At 43.4% G+C, this 21,439-nt stretch overlaps 1 protein-coding gene across 1 annotated transcript; it reads left to right on the top strand.

Moving 5' to 3' along the window:
- The first annotated feature begins 19,737 nt into the window (after positions 1 to 19,737).
- On the top strand, positions 19,738 to 20,223 carry LOC148782791 (uncharacterized). Its single transcript, XM_088860351.1, has one exon. It carries the CDS (start codon positions 19,738 to 19,740, stop codon positions 20,221 to 20,223), a length of 486 nt encoding a protein of 161 aa, XP_088716477.1.
- Positions 20,224 to 21,439: the final 1,216 nt, after the last annotated feature.

The following is a 21,439-nucleotide window of genomic DNA, read 5'->3' as shown; positions in this document are numbered from 1 at the left end:
GTTTAACATCTTGCTACAGGGACATGTGTTACAGTTTTAAGGTCTTGTAGCTCGGACCATAGCTATGCAGCTTAAAGTCATGCAGCTAGGACCATGTAATTTAAAGTCATGCAACTAGACCTCCGCTACAATTTAAGGTCATATAGTTTGGACCACAGCTGTGCAGTTTAAAGTCATGCAGCTAGGACCATGCAGTTTAAGGTCATGCAGCTTGACCTCCGCTACAGTTTAAGGTCATGTAGTTTGGACCATGTAGTTTAGGGTCGTGCACCTAGACTGTAATTTGGTAAGGGAATGTGATTCCAAGGGGAACAGAGCTGTGACTGAAGACTTGACTCCTTGGGGACGCAGGACGATGATCCAAATGGGAGTGTCATAGCATGCGCATGGTGCTAGGTTTTGAATGACACACACAGCGTTAGGCCCTTGATGAAGCGCATGCGGCGTTAGGCCTCTGGTGAGGTGCACAGCATTAGCTTTTGCTGAAGCGCACGGTGATAGCTTCTTGTGAAGCGCACAGTGATAACTTCTTGTGAAGCGCACAGCGATAGCTTCTGGTGAAGCGCACAACGATAGCTTTTGGTGAAGCGTGCGGCGATAGCTTCTAGTGAAGCGCATGATGTTAGCCTTTGGTGAAGCGCACGGCCATAGCTTCTGATGAAGCGCATGACAATAGCTTCTTTAGTAAAGCACGCAACGCTAAGCCTTAGAGACGCGTGCGGCGTTAGCATCGCACGATGTTAAGGCATAGTGATAGCAATAGACGGCAGAAGGTCAGGAGGCACAAGCTGGACTTATCGTCGTCTGAAGATGAGGACTGGAGTATCATTTCGAGTTTGTGAAGGGTACTTCATGTAACTCTTGTCTACAAAAGGGGGTAAAACCCCGTTTTTGTATTTTACCATACAGTAAAACAGTGCGAGGTTTAGAGGGAGAGAACTTCTGTAGAGAGACTTTCGGTAAGAGTTTCCAACCAAAACTCACAGTGTATACTTCAACAAGTCATGAACCTTCGCGGAGTTCTTGTGAATGTTTTCAAAGAGTGCCAAGACCTCTCAAGCAAGGAACAACAGCTTCACAAGGGTTCACCGAGAATTTTCTAGTGAAGAACAGTAGCCACTAGAGCTATAGCTAGAGAAACAGTGATGCCATCAGGTTGCGACACCATTTCCGGTGTACACAAGGACTCCTTGGTGGACTTGTGGAATTCTTGTGATCATCAGCAAGGAAGGAGAAGGCACAGTGGCTCTACTAGAAACTCTATGATTTTTTGACAGGTAAAGGAGTACGAAGAAGGGAGAAAGAAACCTCATTGTCTTAGGGGGATTTCTGTGAAGATTCTGGTGGTTTCCCTTGGTATTCCCGGCTACCGATAAGGGGAAAGTACAAGGTCAGGAGGGGTTCCTGGTGGACAAAGGAGTGTTTCTAGCAAGAAGAGGAAATGTCGGTAGGGGCATGAAGGGTCACATTCCTGTAACGGTCAGGAAGTGAAGAGCCGTGGGAAGGTGTACCGCCACCGGGGAGGGATAGCTGGTGAAGTCGAAGAGGCGCGAAACGTTAAATGCCCCTGAGAATTGGGGATGGTGGGTACCAGGGCACCACAAGGGCATGCACAGCATTAAGTAGCATACAGTGCTATCTTCGCGCAGCGCTAAGCTGCGTTTAGCGACAGCCATGCTCGGCAGTATGCCCCTCACGACAATGGTTGCACGCATTGTTGGCCATCGTGATTGTAGCACGTGGCGTTGAGCGGCTCACAGCGGTGGTCACCTACGGCGTTGAGCCAAGCACGATGATGATCACACGCGGTATTAAGTTGCGCACGACGATGACCATGGACAGTGATGCCTTGTGGGGGCCATGAGTGATGGCATATGAGAAGGCCCGGCCACCGTGGTCTGTTGGAAGCCAAGCCCTCCAGCACAATAGTGAAGTCCATGTTGTGTTGAAGAAGGGCATCCATCATAGGTCAGTTCCTTGCCAAGGAAGTCCTCGTTGTATGTCTGATAGACTCTATTAGAGTACTTCTTCCCTCTCCTTGAAACCAGCCATACTTCGTCAGATGAATTGAAGCTGACTCAGAAATTGTTGATCTTTCCTAGAAGCAAGAGTAACACTTCAACATGAACATCCTCTTTTCCTCTGAAGCAAGAGCAACTGTTGATACTATATCTACAATTTCCCTGATAATGTCCTTTTGCAATAAAAGAACTGAATTTCTTTTGAGTTGGGTTGCTATTTTTTCATTTTCATTTCTTTCTTTTTACTGCATGCACTGTATTTCAAGAGCACATCAGGGATAGTACTTCTTTAGGTATCACCCATTGATATAGGGCATTGCCTCTTCTTCATCAGAGTTTGCCAGTATATAAGCCTCATTTGGTGTGACCTTTTTTACTATGAAGGGACCTTCCAACTTGAGTTCAAAATAATTTCCTTCGTGGCGTCCAAGCATGACAATCGATCTCTTGACTGCTCAGACTAGATTCCCATGAACAAATGAGCGAACGTTGTCAGACTTGTCAAAGGATCTCTTTATTCTCCCCTGATTGAAATCAAGGTCTTGCTGGGCCTCTAGCCTCTTTTCATCAAGAGCATCCAACTCCTGATAACGGAGCTTGACCCTCTCATCTTCAGTTAGTCCCTGATGTATAGCGACATGGTATGAGGGTATTTGAACCTCGAGGGGTAAACCTACCTCACCTCCATAAACCAAGGAATCAGGAGTAGAGTTTGTAGCATTCCAAGTGGTGGTGCGATAGGCCCATAGAGCTTCAGGCAGCCTCTCATGCCAATTCTTCTTTGACTTCGAAACTGACTTCTGGAGCACCTCGCACAGGGTTTTATTGAACGCCTCAGCTAAACCATTAGCTCGAGGGTGGTACATGGTTAAGTACTTCAACTCAAAACCAAACTAGTTAACTAGGTGATCAATGTGATGGCTTCTGAACTGGCCATTATCAAAGATTATTCAGTCCGGAACCCCTAATCGGTATATGATGTGGTGACGCACGAAGTTGGCCACAGTGGTCCCTGGAACCTACTTGAGAGGGATCGCTTCAGCCCACTTGGAAAAGTAATATGTCGCTGCTAGAATCAAGGCATGAACCAAGGAAGATGGGCCCTACAATGTCCATACCCCTCTGGGAAAGGGCCATGATGTCACTGTACGATAAAGAGGCTTTGGAGGCTGATGAATGAGGCTTGAGTGCATTTGGTACACCTGACATCTTTTAAAATAGTTTTGGGCATCAGCCACCATCGAAGGCTAATAATACTCGAGTCTGCATATGCGCTCATAGAGCTTAGGGTCACATTGATGCAGCCCACAGATACCTGAATGCACTTCTTCTAGTACTTTATTTGCTTCTTGTGTATCGATACATCTGAGGAGAATTCCATCAAGTGATCAGTGAAAGAGAATAGCCCCATGGAGAAGGTTGTACTTGGTAGACATCCGTCGTATATCGTTACGTTCCGCTCGATCCTCAGGCAGCCTTCCATGCTTTACGAAGTTCATGATAAGCTCCCTCCAGTCTTCCACTTGTTCAATTTCTATGCATATCGGGTCGAAGCATTCCAGCTTTTGCTTATCATCCTTGGATTCTTACCTCAGGGCATTTCCTACTCTGTCTTAATGACATCCTTGGCTGCATGGAGTGCTCCGAATAGATAAGGTGGGCATTCAGGGAAGACATCTCTCTCATCATTTGCATCAACTTCGGTTCTCAAGTTAACATGTCTCCATTCAATTACCCAGACAGTTATGGGCCTTGATGAAGATAGTTGAATGGTGGCCCTGAGCTTTGCGAGGGCATCGACACGCGAGTTTAGCCTTCTAGGGATATGACTTAGTGAGAAATCATCGAACTTGGCTATATAAGATTTGGTCGTGTCATGATAAAGCTTGAGAGTATCCTTTCTTATGTCATAAATCCCTTTAAGCTGTCGGATGACCAACTGAGAGTCACCGAAGATATTCAGCTGCTTCAGGTCTAGCTCCAAGGAAATCTCTAATCCGATTATGAGAGCTTGGTATTCAGCCTCATTATGAGAAAATGCCATGAGTGAGATGGATAGAGGAATCATTCCACCATCGGTAGTCAGGAACACGACTCCGGCCCCTCTATCAGACTGGAATGCTCCATCGAAGTACATTTCCCACAGTCAAGTTAGCACTGTACAGAAGACTTCTTCATCCAGGAGATCGCTTGACAGGGGAGATTGGGTGAGCCATGAGAAAGTCTGCTAAGGCTTAACCTTTGATGGCCTTCTGTGGTACATACGTGATGTCGAACTCCATCAGCAATAATGCCCACTTGGCCAAGCGTCTTGACTGGCATGGTCGGTTCATAAAGAACTTGACCGGGTCCACCTTTGAGATTAGTTTAACTTCGTGACCGAGCAAGTAATGATGAAGCTTCTGTACTACAAAGATCAAGGCTAGGCAAATCTTCTCGATGGGAGGGTAATTCTTCTCGGCGCCCTGCATCCTGCGGCTATGATAATAAAGTGTTGTTTCTTTTCCCACATCATTGTTCTTTGCTAGGAGTGCCCCAAGTGACTCATTAAGAGCGGTCACATATAGGATAAGCGGCCTTCCTAACACTGGCATGGAGAGTACCGGAGGATTCAACAAGTACTGCTTGATATCATCGTGCGTTGCTTGGCACGTGTCATCTCATATGAAGGGAGTGTCCTTCAGCAAGTGTGAAAAGGGCCTACATCATCCTGAGAGGATCGAGATGAACCTTCGAATGTAGTTCAGCTGCACTTGGAGAGACCGAAACTCACGCAGGGTTGTAGGTGGTGGCATGTCCTGGATCACCTTGAGTTTGACCGACTCAATCTCCAGCCCATGACACCTCATGATGAACCCTAAGAACTTTCCTGAGCGTATGCCAAAGGCGCAATTCAAGGGGTTCATCTTGATTTGGTGATGCTGCAACCTCTCAAATACCTTTTTAAGGTTCTTCATGTGAGCATCCTTTGTTTCAGACTTCACCACCAAGTCATCCACATAGCACTCGACCTCCGTGTGCATCATGTCCTTGAAGATGGTTGTCATGGCTCGCAAGTACGTGGCAACAGCATTCTTTCACCCGAAAGGCATCACAGTGCTGCCAAAGACACCTTTTAGCATCAAGAATGTAGTGGCCTCTTCATCCTCTAGCGCCATCCTGACCTGATTATAACCAGAATATCCATCCATGGAGGAGAAGATCTGGCAATGAGCCGTGGAATCAACAAGCATCTCGGTGAACGGTAGGGGGAAGTCATCCTTGGGGCAGGCGGTGTTCAAGTTGTAAAAGTTAATACAAACCCAAATTTAGCCATTTTTCTTCTTGACTAGGACAATATTTGCCGACTATCTTGGGTATTTGACTTCACATATGAATCCAGCTTGCCTAAGCTTCTTCACCTCAGCATCGATCTGCATCTCGAGGTTCGATCTAAACCTTCTCGATTTATGCTTTATGGGTTTGATGGATGGATCAATGTCGAGATAATGGACAATGATTTCAGGGTCTAGACCGGGCATCTCATGATAATGCTACGAGAAGATGTCCTAGTTTGCTTGGAGCAAGGAAATATAACTTTCTTTCTCCTCTAGAGATATTTTTGTCGAGATGAAAGTTGGCCTTGGGTCGGCCTAATCTCCTAAGGTTATCTCTTCGAGCTCATCAGTTGTGCCCTAACCACCTTCTTCCCACTCTTTCAGAGTTTCTTGTAATTATTCCTCAAGGGATTCAGGATGCTTCTCATCAATGATCCTGACATTTCGGCTTCTACGAGGGTCCTAGTGTGGGAGACGATTTCCGATCCTTGGCCCGACCAGGCAATGAAAGGGTCAACGTCAAACGTGGAGTCCATGGCATCGTGACCAGGGTCACTCGGTACTTGCCCCAAGCTGGGTGGAGCTTCACGAACTTGAACCATGTGACAGGCCTCGTAGGAATAAGAGCTCTAAGATGGCTCGAACTTGGCTTGGGCAGTCAGGGCATTAGCAACACGGTCAAGAATCTAGCTGCCTGGGCTAGCATCTTTCTTAGGTGCTTCCTATGTGACCTGCTGATGTTGGAGCTTTTGAGCTCTCTATTTATAGTGTCGAAGTCTGGGCACTGCCAAATTGCACCTTTGAAAGAAATAGAAGAAGAGGGAGGAGAAGAAGAAAAAGTGGAGTTAGAGGTCGTCACCAGGATTAGACGTGTGCAGGGGGTATTTTAGGTCTTGCCACAGCTCTGACTGTTGGGGGGTGCTTTTAACATCGTCAACCATATTGGACGGGTCCCAAGCAATTGATGACTCAAGAACATCCACCTGATTGGATGAAGGGATAAGGCGAATTGCACCTAAGATGAAGTCCTGTAAGGCTGGCAGTGGAGGAAGGGCCTTGAGAATTTTTTCCTCTACTGGTGGCTGAGGAATATGATTCCTTCAGCGAGTTGACCTGAGTGCTTGTCTCCTTTCGGATCCCTTGGGAGGTGTTTGGTCTGTCCTATCGAGCTGATGAGTAGCCACAGCTTGATGAACTGCCTCACGCTTCAGGGACTTGAGCCTACTTCGTCCATGATAGACTTCCCAGGGCTGAGAAGTCGAGGGCGCTGAAGGGTCTAGTGTAGGATCACAGGGGACATGTAGTGGGATTTCCTCTTAGACGGGAGTGATGCCTTTGAAGCATCCTGGGAGAACGACGCAAGCAATGTGGCCTTTTTGTACCTTCTCTGCGACTATAGCTTCGAACCCAAAGAATTACCTCAGTTCATGACCTCATACCTGGTGATAAGGGCACCAGAGATTTTCCATACCCTGAGTAAGACACCAAGGTTTCCTGGGGGGTTTGGAAGTGATGAGACCCTGTTGGAGCATCACCTCATAGAGGGTCTGCAAAGGGTCCAGCGCACTTCCCTATGCTTGTGGCAATAGGTCTTCTTGCACTGGTGGAGCAGGGACCTGAGAGTGTCCTTCTGGGTTACCATGAACTCTTGGTGTTGCTGCATCTTCTTTGCCAAGAGCTCGTGGAAGCCAGGGCATTTGCTCAGGTCATAGCCTCGTATCAAATGATACGGACACCAAAGGTTCTCAGCTCCTTGAGGCAAGAACTTGGGCTGCTTGTCAACTTCAACGTGATGAGACCTTCTTCGAGCATTATGGAGAATAGTGCATGAAGGACAGTGGGTGCCTCATCATCGTCTTAGATTGTTACTATGTGGGAAGCCTCAGTTGCCCTGAATGATTTCTTTAGCTCTTCAAGCTTTATCTGGCCCTTGTTAGTAAGGGCTTCAATAATGTCTTTGTGCATATAGCACTCTTGAGTGGGGTGGCCTACTCTCCAGTAATATGCGCAGTATCTCTTGTGTGTCTCCTGTCCAACCTGCTCTGGGGATTTGGCGTTCGGCAGTTGGATCATGTTTTTCTCTAGTAACAACCAAAGCAACGCTGGAACCCACTCCTTCTCGAAGGGGTACACCTTGTTTTGGTGCTGGATCCAATAGTCACTTTGATTTATAATGTTAGGGAGCGGGACTCTGTTATAGAACTGTTGCTATTTGCCTCCAGCCTAAGGTGTGTGCCTTGGTTGTGATTACCCCTTTGGAGAGGTCCAAGGTTTGAGGGGCAGCTTTCTTAGTGTTAGTCATGGTGACAGCCGCACTAATCACCCCTTTTTGCTGGCTACCCCGATTATTGGAGCGAGAATTGTCATTGCCCTAACCATTTCTCGAGCTAGAGGGCTGCTGGTGAGATCCATCATGAAGCTTAGACAGACCTTCTATACAAACCGCTTTAGAGATGAGCTCTGACATGGAGGGAGGATTGGAGGCCTCAACATTCAGGGTAATCTCGGGCAGCATATTTCGTATGTAGGTCTGAAATGCTTCTCTATCAATCATGGGAGTGGCATGATAAATTGCCAACTCTCACCATCGAGCGATGAACTTATTGACTGGCTTACTAGGCTCTTGAGTCAAAGTGAGGAGCTCGATTGTTTCCACGTTTCTCTAGACTTCATAGAAGCGCTGGTAAAATAATTGCTCCATTTCCTGCCATGTGTGCATCGAGCTTGAAGTTAGCTGAGCATACCATTGGAAGGTTGGCCATTCAAGAGTCTCGACAAACTGACGGAGGAGGAGTCGCCTGTCAGTTGCCGTCTCTCGACAAGCCTCTTGCAAGTGAGCGGCATGCTGGTATGGGGATGTAGTATCATTGAATAGGGGGAGCTTCCCCTTTTGATAGTTTGAGGGAAACGGCACCTGGTCGATATACGAGGGGTATGACTTTTGGTAAAGTTGTGCCCCTTGCATTCCTGGGATCTTACTCTTGAGACTGTGGGTCACCATGGTATCTACATCGGCTTACGAAACTGTGCAGGGAACAGAGCTGTCTTGGGAGGCCAGTGGGGGAGTTTCCTTGGGAGTTGTGTCCTCTCTAGGCTTGGAGTTAGCCTCATGGTGAGGAGGAGAAGCAGGGGGCCTGGAGGCCTCCCAGCGATCCATCTTTTCGAGAATGGACTGCATCATCACCTAGAACCTATTCATCTGCTCTTCTTGGGTGTCACCGGCTCTTTGACCACCATGATGCTGACCGTTTCTTCTGGAGGGTGAGAGCCAGGTGTAGTAGTGGACTACCGGAGTTGGCAAGTCGTACACGGCCAGTCGGTTTGTAGGGGATCAGCATGCTCCGACTGAACTCGAGTCTTGTATGCCGACGATGTTATGATCGGCTCTTGACGGCCTTGAGACTATGATTTCTTGGCAGCTTGGTATTTACTTGTGACGGTAACCATCGAGCAATGTTCTTTGACCTCTTTTTTACCATGATTTTTTTCTTGTTTCTTTCTTTTATTATAGGGGGAGGGGGCCTACATGCATATTTTAAAAATTTGTCCAAACACGTAGCTAGGATGGTAAGATCTTATCCCTGTGAGAATAAAAGAAGTAAATTTACATAGAGCCAAAGGTTCTAAACAATCAAATTAGAGCCCACTTCAAAAAATTCTCTGGAAGAGGTTGTTCTCTATCTTCAAATTGGTCATCTCGACATCAAGATGCATAGACATGAGAAAAAAATAGATTTCAGGTGGGAAATGCACCCTTAACTTGAAAACCTTAAAAATTGATGGTCCAAAAATACGTTACAAGATGCACTATTTTCAAAACTTGAAATTCATTTTTTTTCGTATGTCTATACATCTTGATGTCGAGATAATCAATTTGTGGATATTTGGGCATCAAAACAACCTCTTTTAATGAAATTTTTGAAGTATGCTCTAATTTGATTGTTTAGAGCCTCGGCTCTACATAATTCTTTTTTTAACTTTTTTTTATATATATATATCTGTTATGGCCAATCTCCCCTTCCCTATCGTTGTACAAGGATTGCTCTGGTAGTATATTTTTTTAATAAATTCAAACAAAAAAAACATGTTTCATGGTAATAATTGAATCGCAGATTCCCTTATCTTGGTAGTACATAATTCCCTTATCTTGGTAGTTACATAATTTGTCTTCTAACGTCTAAGTGGCAGGGGGGGGGGGGGGGGGGGGGGGGGGTAATACATAATTCCCTTATCTTGGTAGTACATAATTTGTCTTCTAACGTCTAAGTGGCAGGGGGGGGGGGGGGGGGGGCAGCGTCATGTCACTTCTTTCTTTTTGGACGTGTCAGTTATTAATAGAATCATTCAAATCAGTCGCCGAATCAACGATTGAGAGAAAGAGAAAAAACTTGGGTTCGATCGTCGAATCAACGGTTGATATTGGTGGATTGGCTGGTTAAAGCAGGTTTGATCTTAAAAAAAAAAAGAACCAAATTTATTGAAAAGTCGAGTTTTTGAGGCTTTTTAATATGGATCCGATTTCTATGCGGCCAAATCTATGTAGAAATGTGGGCTTCCTAATAACTGAGATGTATCTTTTGACTTAATTTTTTAGATATATAATCTCTATTATAAAGGTTTTGAATATGAAAAAAATAAATAAATTTTAAAAACTATAAGTAATAATTCTAATAAAAAAACATTTGAACCGTTAGTTTCTATTGATTTTAGATGGAACACCTATTTGCTTACATCTTTAAGATGGATGCTTTACACTTTCTAGACCGCATATGTAGAAATGCGGTTGAAACAATTTTCTTTTAAATATAGGAAAATGATTTGATAGGGCTGCAACTTTATCTAAATACTTAAATCCTCGCCTCATAACCGATCAAAAATTGCAATTCAAATGTTGAAAAATCTTTAAATCGATCATCTCAGCTTGAACATTATGATCGTGCAAAAAAATTAAGATTTCAAATTCTAAAAAATAGTGTATATTGCAACAATTCATCTAGACCATACATTTCGTCTAAAAAATATGTATTTTCAAGTCTACAAGATTTTTACTATTTTTTGAGTTTCGAATTTTATTATCGGCGTTGAAAATTAATTTTAGAGCTATCATAAAAAATTCGATGTGAAAAGTACGGATGAAGATTTAAGGTGAGGTTTTATTTTATTTTTATAACTTCATCCTTAAATATATTATAAATTTCATCCTTAAATATATTATAAATTTCATTATTCTATAAAAACAATGTTAAAACGTGGAAGTGGCTGCATAAGTGCGCTTAAAAGCGAACCCTTCTTATATACGCAACAGCTGTCAACGATACGCAACAGCTTTCAACGAACTCTTAGCCCTCTTCCCTCTCCATAGGTTGGAACCCTTCTATCTCTGTAGTTTTGTTTACCAGCTCTCTTGAAATGAGGACATGTGGAACTTTACACTTATTAGAATATTGAAGATCCACTCTCTCTTTGTATATGAAGACACAGTACTTTACAAATACTTATGCATAATTATTGTAGTGAAAACTTTCATACAAATGAATAAAATCACATTTTATTTAATTGCCCCAAAACTCATCTTCCACTTACATTTATGGGATTATCTATAAAGAAGCCATTTGCTTATGTACGTCAATGTCACAATCATTTTCACCCATTAGTGTCAAAAATTTGTTGGTTTGCCATACGTTAAGAAGTCCAAGAATTTTTTTTTTTAGAATTTTGTCTCTTCAATGACACTCTTACAACTACCCATTTTAAAATTTGATGAACAAAAATGATTGTGTTCTTCACGTACAAAAGATAAATGGTCTCTTCATAGACAATCCCTAAATTTATATGGTGCGGTTTGTATAAGGCTGAGGCTCTAAACAACAAAGTAAGGTGCACCTTCAAACAATATTAAAATAATTTTGGAAATGTTTGTGATGCCTAAAAATTTATTTTCTTCTCTTATTATAAAATTTAAAGATTCAAAATTATTTAGATCGAGCAAATCTATGAACATTTGAAAATCTGAAAAATTGATGGCCAAGAAAATGGATTACAAGATGTTGAAATCTATTTTTCTCATGTATGTAAATCTTGAGGTTGAGATAATCGACATGAGGATTTTTGGGCATTGAACAACCTTTACTAATGAGGTGCACCTTAATTTGATTATTTAGGGCCTCACTCTTATATAAACTTTTTCCATATTTAAATTTATCTCTAATAATTTAAAGATGAAAATAAATCAATATAACTAAAAAATTAATTTTTAATAAATATACATGGGTTATGCTAGGGTGCTCATACTATGGAGTAATTTATCAATGTACTCAACAATTTTGGACACTTTTATACACTTATTTTGTACATGGAGCATTTTTTTAATAGCGGTGTTTTTTGTCATTAGGAGGGTTGTGATGTCATACACATGGGGTGAGACATCACCCATATGGAGGGTCCACCAAGAGTAGAAAGTGGGGAGTTAGGGACCTTCAAGTCCCTTCCCGCACCAATCCAAGAAAGAATCTGGAGCTGGACTATGAGTCCTGACTCAAAAGGGGTGTAGGGAATGAGGCTTGAGAAGCTCGCTTCCCTAGGACGGTCACGAGTGCAGGGATAAGAAAATCCCGAACTCGGATGAACGGGTTGAATAACCTAGATGCCATGGAATGCAGTACAATAATAATAGGTGATCCCAATCTAGTAAGAGCCAACCGACAAAGGGGAAGCAAGTCCCTAGTGGAATCGTCAAACTAGTCGAATGCCTCGATCTCTCCTCCCTGGATCTAGGTGATCGGGTGACACGTATCTTAGGTTCGAAAGACCCAGGACTTGAGACCACTCTCTCGATAACCTTGTTCACTTAACAAGGGCAGGTGCCTAACTGGTGAAAGAGGAATTTAAAACGTGAGATGGGGACTAACTCACTTGGGTCTATGACTTACTCGGGCTGACTCGCGCGGGTGCCCTCTTTCATGATGAAAAGGCCCCCAGCTCTGGTTCAGAAGTACCTCCCTTGACCTGCAATCTTCTTGTTTTCTGCAAAGCACCAACATGGTTAATTTGCAAGACAAGTGGGTTGAGGAACCCACCCTTGTCTTGGGGCGAATATGCACAGATGCGCACATTCAGATGGCAGAGAAGATGAGAAGTTACGGTGATGAAGAAGAGGATTTGATTAAGAAGGAGAAAAGAAAAGAAGACTTGACAAGGAGATGAGCCTAGCCTGATAGATGGACCAGTACAGTGACCGACTAGGAGTTGTAACAAGACGAGCATAGTAACTCAGACCGGCATAATGGCAATACTACTCGAAACCAAGGTCTATATGACTGTCCTAATCTTGTGTAACAGCAAGACGAGCATGTTACTCTAGACCAGCACGACGACAGTACTACTCAACAGCCAGACCGCAATGGCAATTCTAGATCGAGTCTATCCTTCAATCAAGCAAGAAGAGAAGAAAAGAGAAGAGAAGAGAGCAGAGAGAAGATGCGAGAGAAGGAGAAGGCAAGTCTCGATGGCATAGGCATCACCTTCCACAATTGTGGAATAACAGTGTCATGGCCCTTGGACAGCACTGGACACTGCTGCTCGTGGCAAAAGGGCGAGCAGTGAACTGCAGACGGCTTAGCCATTGCTGTTGATAACACAAGAAGGCAGCACAACCCTTCACAGATGGCAATAGGTATCCCCATCTGCGATAGGCACAAAGCGTACAAAAGAAGCTTGAGGGCAACAATAGGCCTAGTCGCGACCCTTCGTGAGTGGCGATAGGTACAAAGTGCACGAAAGAAGCCTGTAGATGGCGATAGTCATCGCGGCGATCCTTCACGGGTGGCAATAAGCATCGCCGTCTGCGATAGGCACAAGGCACAAGAGAAGCCTGCAGACAGCGATAGTCATTGCTGCAGCCCTTCGAGGGCGGCGATAGGTACAGGGCCCAAGAGAATTCTGTAGATAGCATTACGCATCGCCGTCGGTGATAGAAGTGAAGCATGAGTGAGACTCCAGCGGGTGGTGATAGGCATTGCCGCCTGCAACCCGTAAGAAGAAAGGGATGGTCTGCGGCCGACGATGCACATCTCCGAGCTTGATACCAATCTTGGAACTGAAACATGAGCCCGACCCGCTACTTGGGCGCAGCCCGGCTCACCTAGTGCTCCTTCAGATGGTGTTACGCACAACGATGACTAACGCAGTGCATGAACCATATTGAAGAAAAGAAACGAATGAAGAGAGAGAGAGCAGCTCGCACACGGCACTACCATCGCCATGCACGACCTGTGAAGTCACAGCAAGAGGAATAAAGAAAGAAGCATGTACGGAGCTGCCACTACTGTGAATGGCCTCTGAGAAAGACTCAGCAGAGAAAGCGAAGAAGAGAGATAAGAAGAGAGAGAAGAAGTGAGGAAAAGAAAACCAGAGAGAGAAGCAGGGAAGAGAGAGAAAATACCTTGAAGGTAGGACGGGTACCGCTCTAAAATTTCTCTCTCCCCTCTCTCTCTCTCTAAAGAAGAACCTGACCCAACTCGTGCTCTTCAAAAAGAATTTTTATTCATCCAATGAGTCTCTATGAGTCCAAAAGAGAGATCCATTTACAATGAGAGCTAGCGTTTATTTATAAACTAAGATTAAAAAGTGGGTGGATCACCTAAAACTAACACTAATCGATGATAATTAAGGTTTATTTGAATTAAAAAAATAAGAAAATAGGGTGAAAAATGATTGATTTGCCCCTTCCTAACAAATGGAAAAAATCGAAAATAGTCTGTATTGAGAACTAGGGACGTTCTTGATTATTTTTGGACTATCCATTGACGATCCGGCATCTAAATGAACAAAAGATGATTGCCATCGCGTAGGGCTCGATGCTACGATCATTTTGATAATAATTTTAAGTCACGAATAACACTTTAAAGGCATGATCATCTAACTTGAAATTTGAATAGATCTTGAAAATGTTTTATTGATAGTGCATCTTCATCTAGATGTTTTTTTTCGATTTCTTTGCTGAATTGTACTGAGCATGCTGCCACGATCTCGTGGTAACAAATGCAGCTCGATTTCGTGCCTAGACAAAGATTTCGTAACTTTGGAGTTTTGGTTGGAATCTGGAATTCTTGCGCCAGAGTTTACAGTCACTTTATTGGCTTCGTGTATGAAATCCGACAGTTCATCATGTACCGCGTTTGGACCATAGAAAGCCTTATACCTTACGGACATGATGGAACCAGTCTCATGTCAATCCAATGCATGAGCGTTGTGATTTGGTGGCTCGAGCAAGGCGTGTCACTGCTCATTTTCTTGCAACTTTCTTCACGAATTATAACTTCTCTCTAGCTTTTCTTCCTGCTCAGGCTCGTCACGGGGCTTGCCACATGTCAACATGTTTGTCTTGACGAGACGAATACGCTTCCAAAATTTGAGCACAATCTGACTTGGGATGAATGAGATATGGACCCTGAAATTCACTGCCCGAGGCTACAAAAATAGTCACCTTTAATGGTGCTTTAGTGCATGGATGCCACACGGGAATACTGTGCGACCCAGCCCTTTTCAGTATTTTCCCCATAACTTTGTCTTGGAGTGCCTGATTAAGCCAAAATTTGACCTTTAGGATTTTCAACCATGCTGGCTCCAATGACAGTGGTCCCACAGCTGTTTGACGCACCAAAAATATAGTTCTAGTTATGGGGGTCCATTTCAGGGTGTTAGAGGCTGATTCTGCCGAAACTATTGCTCAGACTGCACTGCTTTAGAGATGATAGAATTTGACGAAACTTGACAGGAGGCTTTTAGGAGTTCTTATGAAGATTTTGACCTGTTCTGAGGCCATTATGAGATTGTCAAAATTTCCAGTGTTTCTCAAGCTTTATTGACCGGCTTCTCTCTTTTAATCCGCATCGGAGACCTATAGTGCTGAAAAATGTCTTCAAACAATTACAGCTACCTCCTGAGACCATATTCACATGTAAAAAAATGCAGAAGGATTCTTTGCATGGTTCCACAGCATGAAAAGAGAGATTCAATTGTCCGAACTCCTTAACATAAGACAAAATGACCATGAAGCCATGCAATAATACAACGGCCGATGGAGAATTCTTAGCATGGGGCAAGCAACCCCACTCATTGAGACTCAAGAAGTACTTGTGTGCATATAAAACATGAGGCCTGAGGTTGCGATACCCCTGTATACTTCCAATCCTCAGACTTTTAATGACCTGGTTTTCAGTGTTTTGAACCTCAAAAATCTCATGGAAAGCTGTGGACTCGGCCTTAAGTCAATGATCATTAAAAGAGAACTTGATAAAGGCAAAGCGATGGCCACCCAGGCTAAGCCTTCTATGACTACCTCGGTAGTCACCCAAGGAGGAAGGGGAAATAATTCTCCACCTTCCAAGAACTATGACTCTCCACAACCATTAGGACGTGGACGAGGGAGAGGAAGAGGTACGCAATAGACCTTCTGTGAATGCCACGAGTAGAAGTATTACTTCGATAGAGATCAGGTCAAAACCTTTTAGCAGCAAGAACCATTATGCTCCCTCCACCGGAGTATCATGATCAAGTTGACTAAACAGATTAGCCCGACTATTGTGTGTACCACCAGATGTTGGGACATGTGGTAAATGACTACTTCTCTTTGAAAGATATAATTGAGAATCTTCTCAAAGAAAGAAAGCTCAAACCTAATGAGCAAGAGACATCATCCTCAGAAACTATGACAGCTAATGTGATATCTCTCATGGATAATGGATGGCTCCCTGTACCAAGAACCTTATGCTTTCAATAGAGCCATGGTACCATACATATATGATCATCTTCTCATTGTGGGAGTAATCACTCCATTGAAGAAAAAGAGAGTATCAAGAAGGAGACTTACCCCAAAAGGTGAGTCATATTGTCAATACCACGATTCTCATATGCACGGGTTGGAGTATTGTTGGCCTGTGAAAGACTTGATACAAGAACAGATAAATTGCAAGACGATGGTTCTATCTATGGGATCTCCTAGGAATTGTGTCAGCTCAGTTCCCATAAGAACAGATAAATTGTAGGACAATGGTTCTGTCTACGGGATCTCCTAGGCATTGTGTCAGCCTAGTCCCCGTATTGAAGAAAGTTGAGGGATGCCCTCACATAGAGATCTTCAAGTTATGCTCATAATACTCCATAACCCTCAACTCATTGGCAGATACGGAGGAAGTTTCAAAACAGTATTGTACTACCTATGTTACCATAAGAGAAGAAACAAATGCAGTCATAAGATCTAAAAAGAGCTGGTCTCGACACATTGGAGATGTCATTGTCTTAAATGCAGATAATGGAAAAGCATGAAGAAGACGTTTCTCCCTCTTCATCTAAAGGAACCACAAATCAAAGCAAAAAATGAGTAAGGGGATCAGATGACAAAAATTCATAACCAACATTACCATCACACCCTACCCTGAGCGATTTCATGCCCAGGCCTCTGATGATCAATGGCCGTCATGAAGAAGGTGTTAGATGAGTGGAGCCCCTGCAAAACTAGTTGGCAATGTGACTTGGGTGGTGGAAGACGCCTCCGACCCCTAGGCCATGCAATTGGAATTAAGATCCTGAAGAAATGCAGCTAAAATAAAGCCACCTAAAGAGGCTGCGCCTAAGAAGGTCATTCCCACTACGGAGTTACAAGTTAAAACACCCAATGCCACCGGTCATGCAAAACAGTCAGTGAATGGGAAGGCTGATAGACTATAGCGTTGCATCTCATCTGTAAAGAATACTTGTTGTGACACTCATACCTTCCAAAGAACCCTGAGCAGCCCTTATACAAGCTCTTTCATAGCTAGAAGAGTTCAAAGCTTAAATCAATCAAGTAGAACTTAACCCAACAATTCTACCCTATGCTATGCAAGTCACCTTCTCTAATGCGAACTTGCAATTGGGAAAAAATCCTCATAACTGTCGCTTGATGGTGGTCAGAACCCTACATGGCATTCACGTCAATCGAATAATGATAGACTGAGGATCAAGAACTTACAAGAGGGGCATATGATAATACAAGGTTTCAATCAAGCTACTCAGCAAGTCAAATAGAGTATCAAATTGAAACTCAAAACTGGAGAACTAGAGGCATATGCCACATTTCAAGTCATCGAAATTGAGGCCTCCTGTAACATCCTATTAGGATTCCTCTGGCTACATGGCAATAACATCATCCCCTCGGCCCTTTATCAATGCTTCAAGTACTTCCATGAAGGGAAACAATATATGGTCTATGCCGACCGAAGGCCATTTACTAAGGTAAAGTCTCATTATGCGGATGTCAGATTCTCCAACCTCGAAAATCCGGATCCTTACTCTGTGGAGATGCTGAAAAGTGAAAGTCATTCCAACGGTGATCGTGGGATCGGAGTAGCCTTGCTTAGGGCCTTCAAGGGATTGGATGTTGAAGCAGGAACCCGACCACTCACTATCGTCATACCAGTAAAGGTTAAGCCAGACATATTATACCATGTTGACGATGGCATGGTCAATCCCCCCCTGAAGCGAGATGTAAGGAGGGACGACAAGAAGAATAAAAGGCTATTCCCTTGAAAGATGGAGCTTCGAAGCTATAATGGAAACTATATAACCCCTAGGCTCATTGGATCATGGAAAACATGAATTATAACATGTCCACCAACCAAGGTTTGAATAATGGGAAGGCAATGATAGAACCCTTCCAAGCCAGAGAAAGGGTCTCATAGGAAATTTAACACTCAAGGACTTGGGTACACCATAGCCTTGGAATCCACCTCAAAGAGCATACATAATGCGAAGTGGATGTTCGAGTGTGCTATGGCATCTGTTGGTAGCCATGATGACCAAGACTCAGATGATGAGGTCGAGGTCGAGCCTGCCCCTCCACAATTAGAGGATAGGGGTCAATCCACCGTCAACGAACTGATTGAGAATGAGTTTGGCGAAGAAGGAGATCATAGGCCCACCTTCTTGAATTCTTCTTTAGACTCCAAAGAGAGGGAACAATATGTCAATTTCCTTCAGCTCAACTTGGATGTTTTTGCATGGAACTACCATGAGATGCCTGGGTTGGATCCCATAGTAACTACTCATAAGCTCGATGTGGATCCTAAAATCAAGCAGGAAAAGCAGCCTCAAAAAAATTTTCACCCGGACATAACTCCTCAGAGCAAGGCTGAGGTTAACAAGCGGGTGAAGGCTGGATTTATCATGGAGGTGATATACCCCAAGTCGTTGGCCAACATAGTCTCCGTTAAGAAAAAAGACTGGCAAACAAATGTCTATATTGATTTTCGCAATCTCAACTCAGCTTGCCCTAAGGAACAAGTGTTTGCGTTGACTTTCGCAATCTCAACTCAGCTTGCCCTAAGGATTATTTACCATTGCCCCTCACTGAAATCATGATTGATTCAATGGTATCCTATGAGGCCTTTTCATTCATTGATGGATATTTTGGTCCCCACCAAATCAGGATGGCCTTGCAGAAGAAGAACGAACTACCTTCATAGCCACAAAAAAGATATAATGTTACAAAATCATGCCATTCAGTTTGAAAAATGATAGCGCCACTTACCAATGTGGCATGAAAATCATATATTTGGACATCCTCCACAATACGGTTGAATCCTACGTTGATGATTTAGTTGTCAAGTCGAAGGACCGATCTACTCACCTTGCCAACTTGGAAGCTGTATTTAAAAGAGTAAGGAAGAATCAACTAAAGATGAACCCTTTGAAGTGTGCATTCGGGGTAAAATCTGGGAAATTTTTTGGTATTATTGTAAGACATCGAGGAATAGACCCCACAAAGATACGGGATATGCAAGAGATGCCACCACCAAAGAACTTGCATGATTTGAAGTCTCTCCAAGGCCATTTAGCATACATCTAGAGGTTCATATCCAACCTTTCAAGATGATGCAAGCCTTTTTCCTGGCTCATGAAGAAAAATATTCCTTTTAAGTGGGATGAGTCTTTCCAAAAGGATTTTCAAGATATCAAGGATTGTTTGTTAAGTCTGTTAGTCCTTATAGCTCACATACCAGACAAGCCACTCATCTTATACGTGATCACAATCGAGGGGTTTTTGGGCGCCCTCTTCTCTCAGCATAATGATGAAGGGAAGGAATTGGCTTTATATTATTTGAGCCGTACTATGATGTCGGTCGAATACAATTATTCTCCAATTGAGAAGATTTTTTTGGCCCTGGTATTTGCTGTTCAAAAGTTAAGGCAATACTTCTTGACAGACCCAGTACAATTGATATCCCGAGCTGGCCCTATTAAATATTTGATGACAATGCATGTTCTGTCGGGACTCCTAACTAAATGTGCCTTGCTCCTTGGGATGCCTAGCTAAGTGTTCCTTGCTCCTTGAGACGCTAGTTGAGTGTGCCTTGCTCCTCATGGAGTTTGATATTACCTACGTCCCACAAAAATCTATCAAAGGTCAGGCTTTAGCAGATTTCCTGGTCGCTCATCCCCTGCCTAAGGAGTCACCCTTGAATGAACACTTACCCGATGAGGAAGTCATGTGTACAAAAGAACTTGCACAATGGCAGATGTTCTTTGATGGTTCTTCTCAAGAAAAAGGAGTTGAAGCGGGTGTATTATTTTTTACACCTGATAGAGGGCTCCTCCCTTATGCCTTCTCGTTAAGCGAGAGATACTCAAACAATGAAGCTGAGTATCAGGCATCGATCATCAGTTTGGATATGGAACTTGAAATGGACTTAGGATTCCTTAATATCTTTGGTGATTCTCTATTGATAGTCCGACAGTTAAAAGAAATATACGAAGTCCGTAAGGATGAAATCAAGCCATATTATAACACCGCAAGATACCTCCTTGGGAAGATAGATGAAGTCACTCTGATTTACATACCTCGATGATCAAATGTTCAAGTAGATGCCTTGGCAAAGCTCGGGGCCACTATGATTATTGAACCTGCGACCCCGCTTAATATCCTCATACAAGAATGGGGAACTATCTCCATGATGGAAGGACCCGATCCCAAAGATGAAGAGGATTTATGGGTGGAATTTCCCCCATAGCCTCAGGGGACCATAAGATGATTGGTGGAAGAACCTACCTCCACTGACATTGTTGTTGTTGTGGGGGCAGCCCAACCAGATTGACGTAAGCCTTTCTTGGAATATTTGGTGCACGGCCAACTCCCTCAAACCAAGAATGATAAGCTAACCATAAAAAGGCAAGTCAAGAGATTCGATCTTCTTGGTGACCAACTTTACAAGAGTTCATATGATGGAATGTTGTTGAGGTGTCTCTCGTATGAGGGACATGAAGCTTTGAAGGAAGTGAACACTAAGGTATGCGGCATGCACCAGTCTGGGCCCAAATTATGTCACCAGCTACATTGGATGGGGCATTTGTGGCCCACTATGACAAAGGACATGTTTAAATATGCCAAAAGATGTCATGCGTATCAAATACACGCAGACTATATTCACCAGTCACCAGAACCCTTGCATCCAACTCTCATGACCTGACCTTTCTTTCAATGGGGAATGGATATCGTGGGACCCATTACCCAACATCTGCAGGAAGCCATATTTATATATTGCAGCCACTGATTACTTCTCGAATTGGACAGAGATCATTCCTCTTCGGAGGGTAACTGGCAAAATTCTGGCTAATTTCATTCACCATCACATCGTGTACTTATTTGGGGTACCAGATAGTATCATATCAAAAATGGGTCTTCATTTAATAATGATCAAATTTATAAATTGACTAGCCAATTCAGTATTTATTTGAGGTATTTGTCCATGTACAACCCCAGAGCTAATGGACAAGAGGAAGCATTTAATAAAATCCTTTGTAAGGTTTTAAAGAAGACCGTTAAGAAAAGTCAACGTGATCCTGAGGCTCTTTGTGCATATTGAACGACAAGTAGGAAATGCAACTTCAGCAACTCTGTATTCATTGGTCTACGGGGCCGCAGCAGTCCTGCCCTTAGAAGTTCAAATGCCTTCTTCAAGGACAGCAGTCCATTACGGGCAGACAAATGACAAGCGTGTTAAGCTCCAACATAATGAGTTGAGCACCCTCAACAAGAAGTGACTCATTGCCCAACAATAATTAGAA

This window comes from Amborella trichopoda, chromosome 3 (assembly GCF_054954075.1).
Source record: "Amborella trichopoda isolate Santa Cruz 75 chromosome 3, AtrichopodaSantaCruz75HAP2 v2.0, whole genome shotgun sequence".
NCBI classification, from domain to species: Eukaryota; Viridiplantae; Streptophyta; class Magnoliopsida; order Amborellales; family Amborellaceae; genus Amborella; species Amborella trichopoda.
This window is presented reverse-complemented; position numbering and strand designations above follow the sequence as displayed.

Coding starts and splice junctions, on each gene's coding strand:
- LOC148782791 (XM_088860351.1), top strand. CDS start 19,738: ATGGAGTTTGATATTACCTACGTCCCACAAAAATCTATCAAAGGTCAG.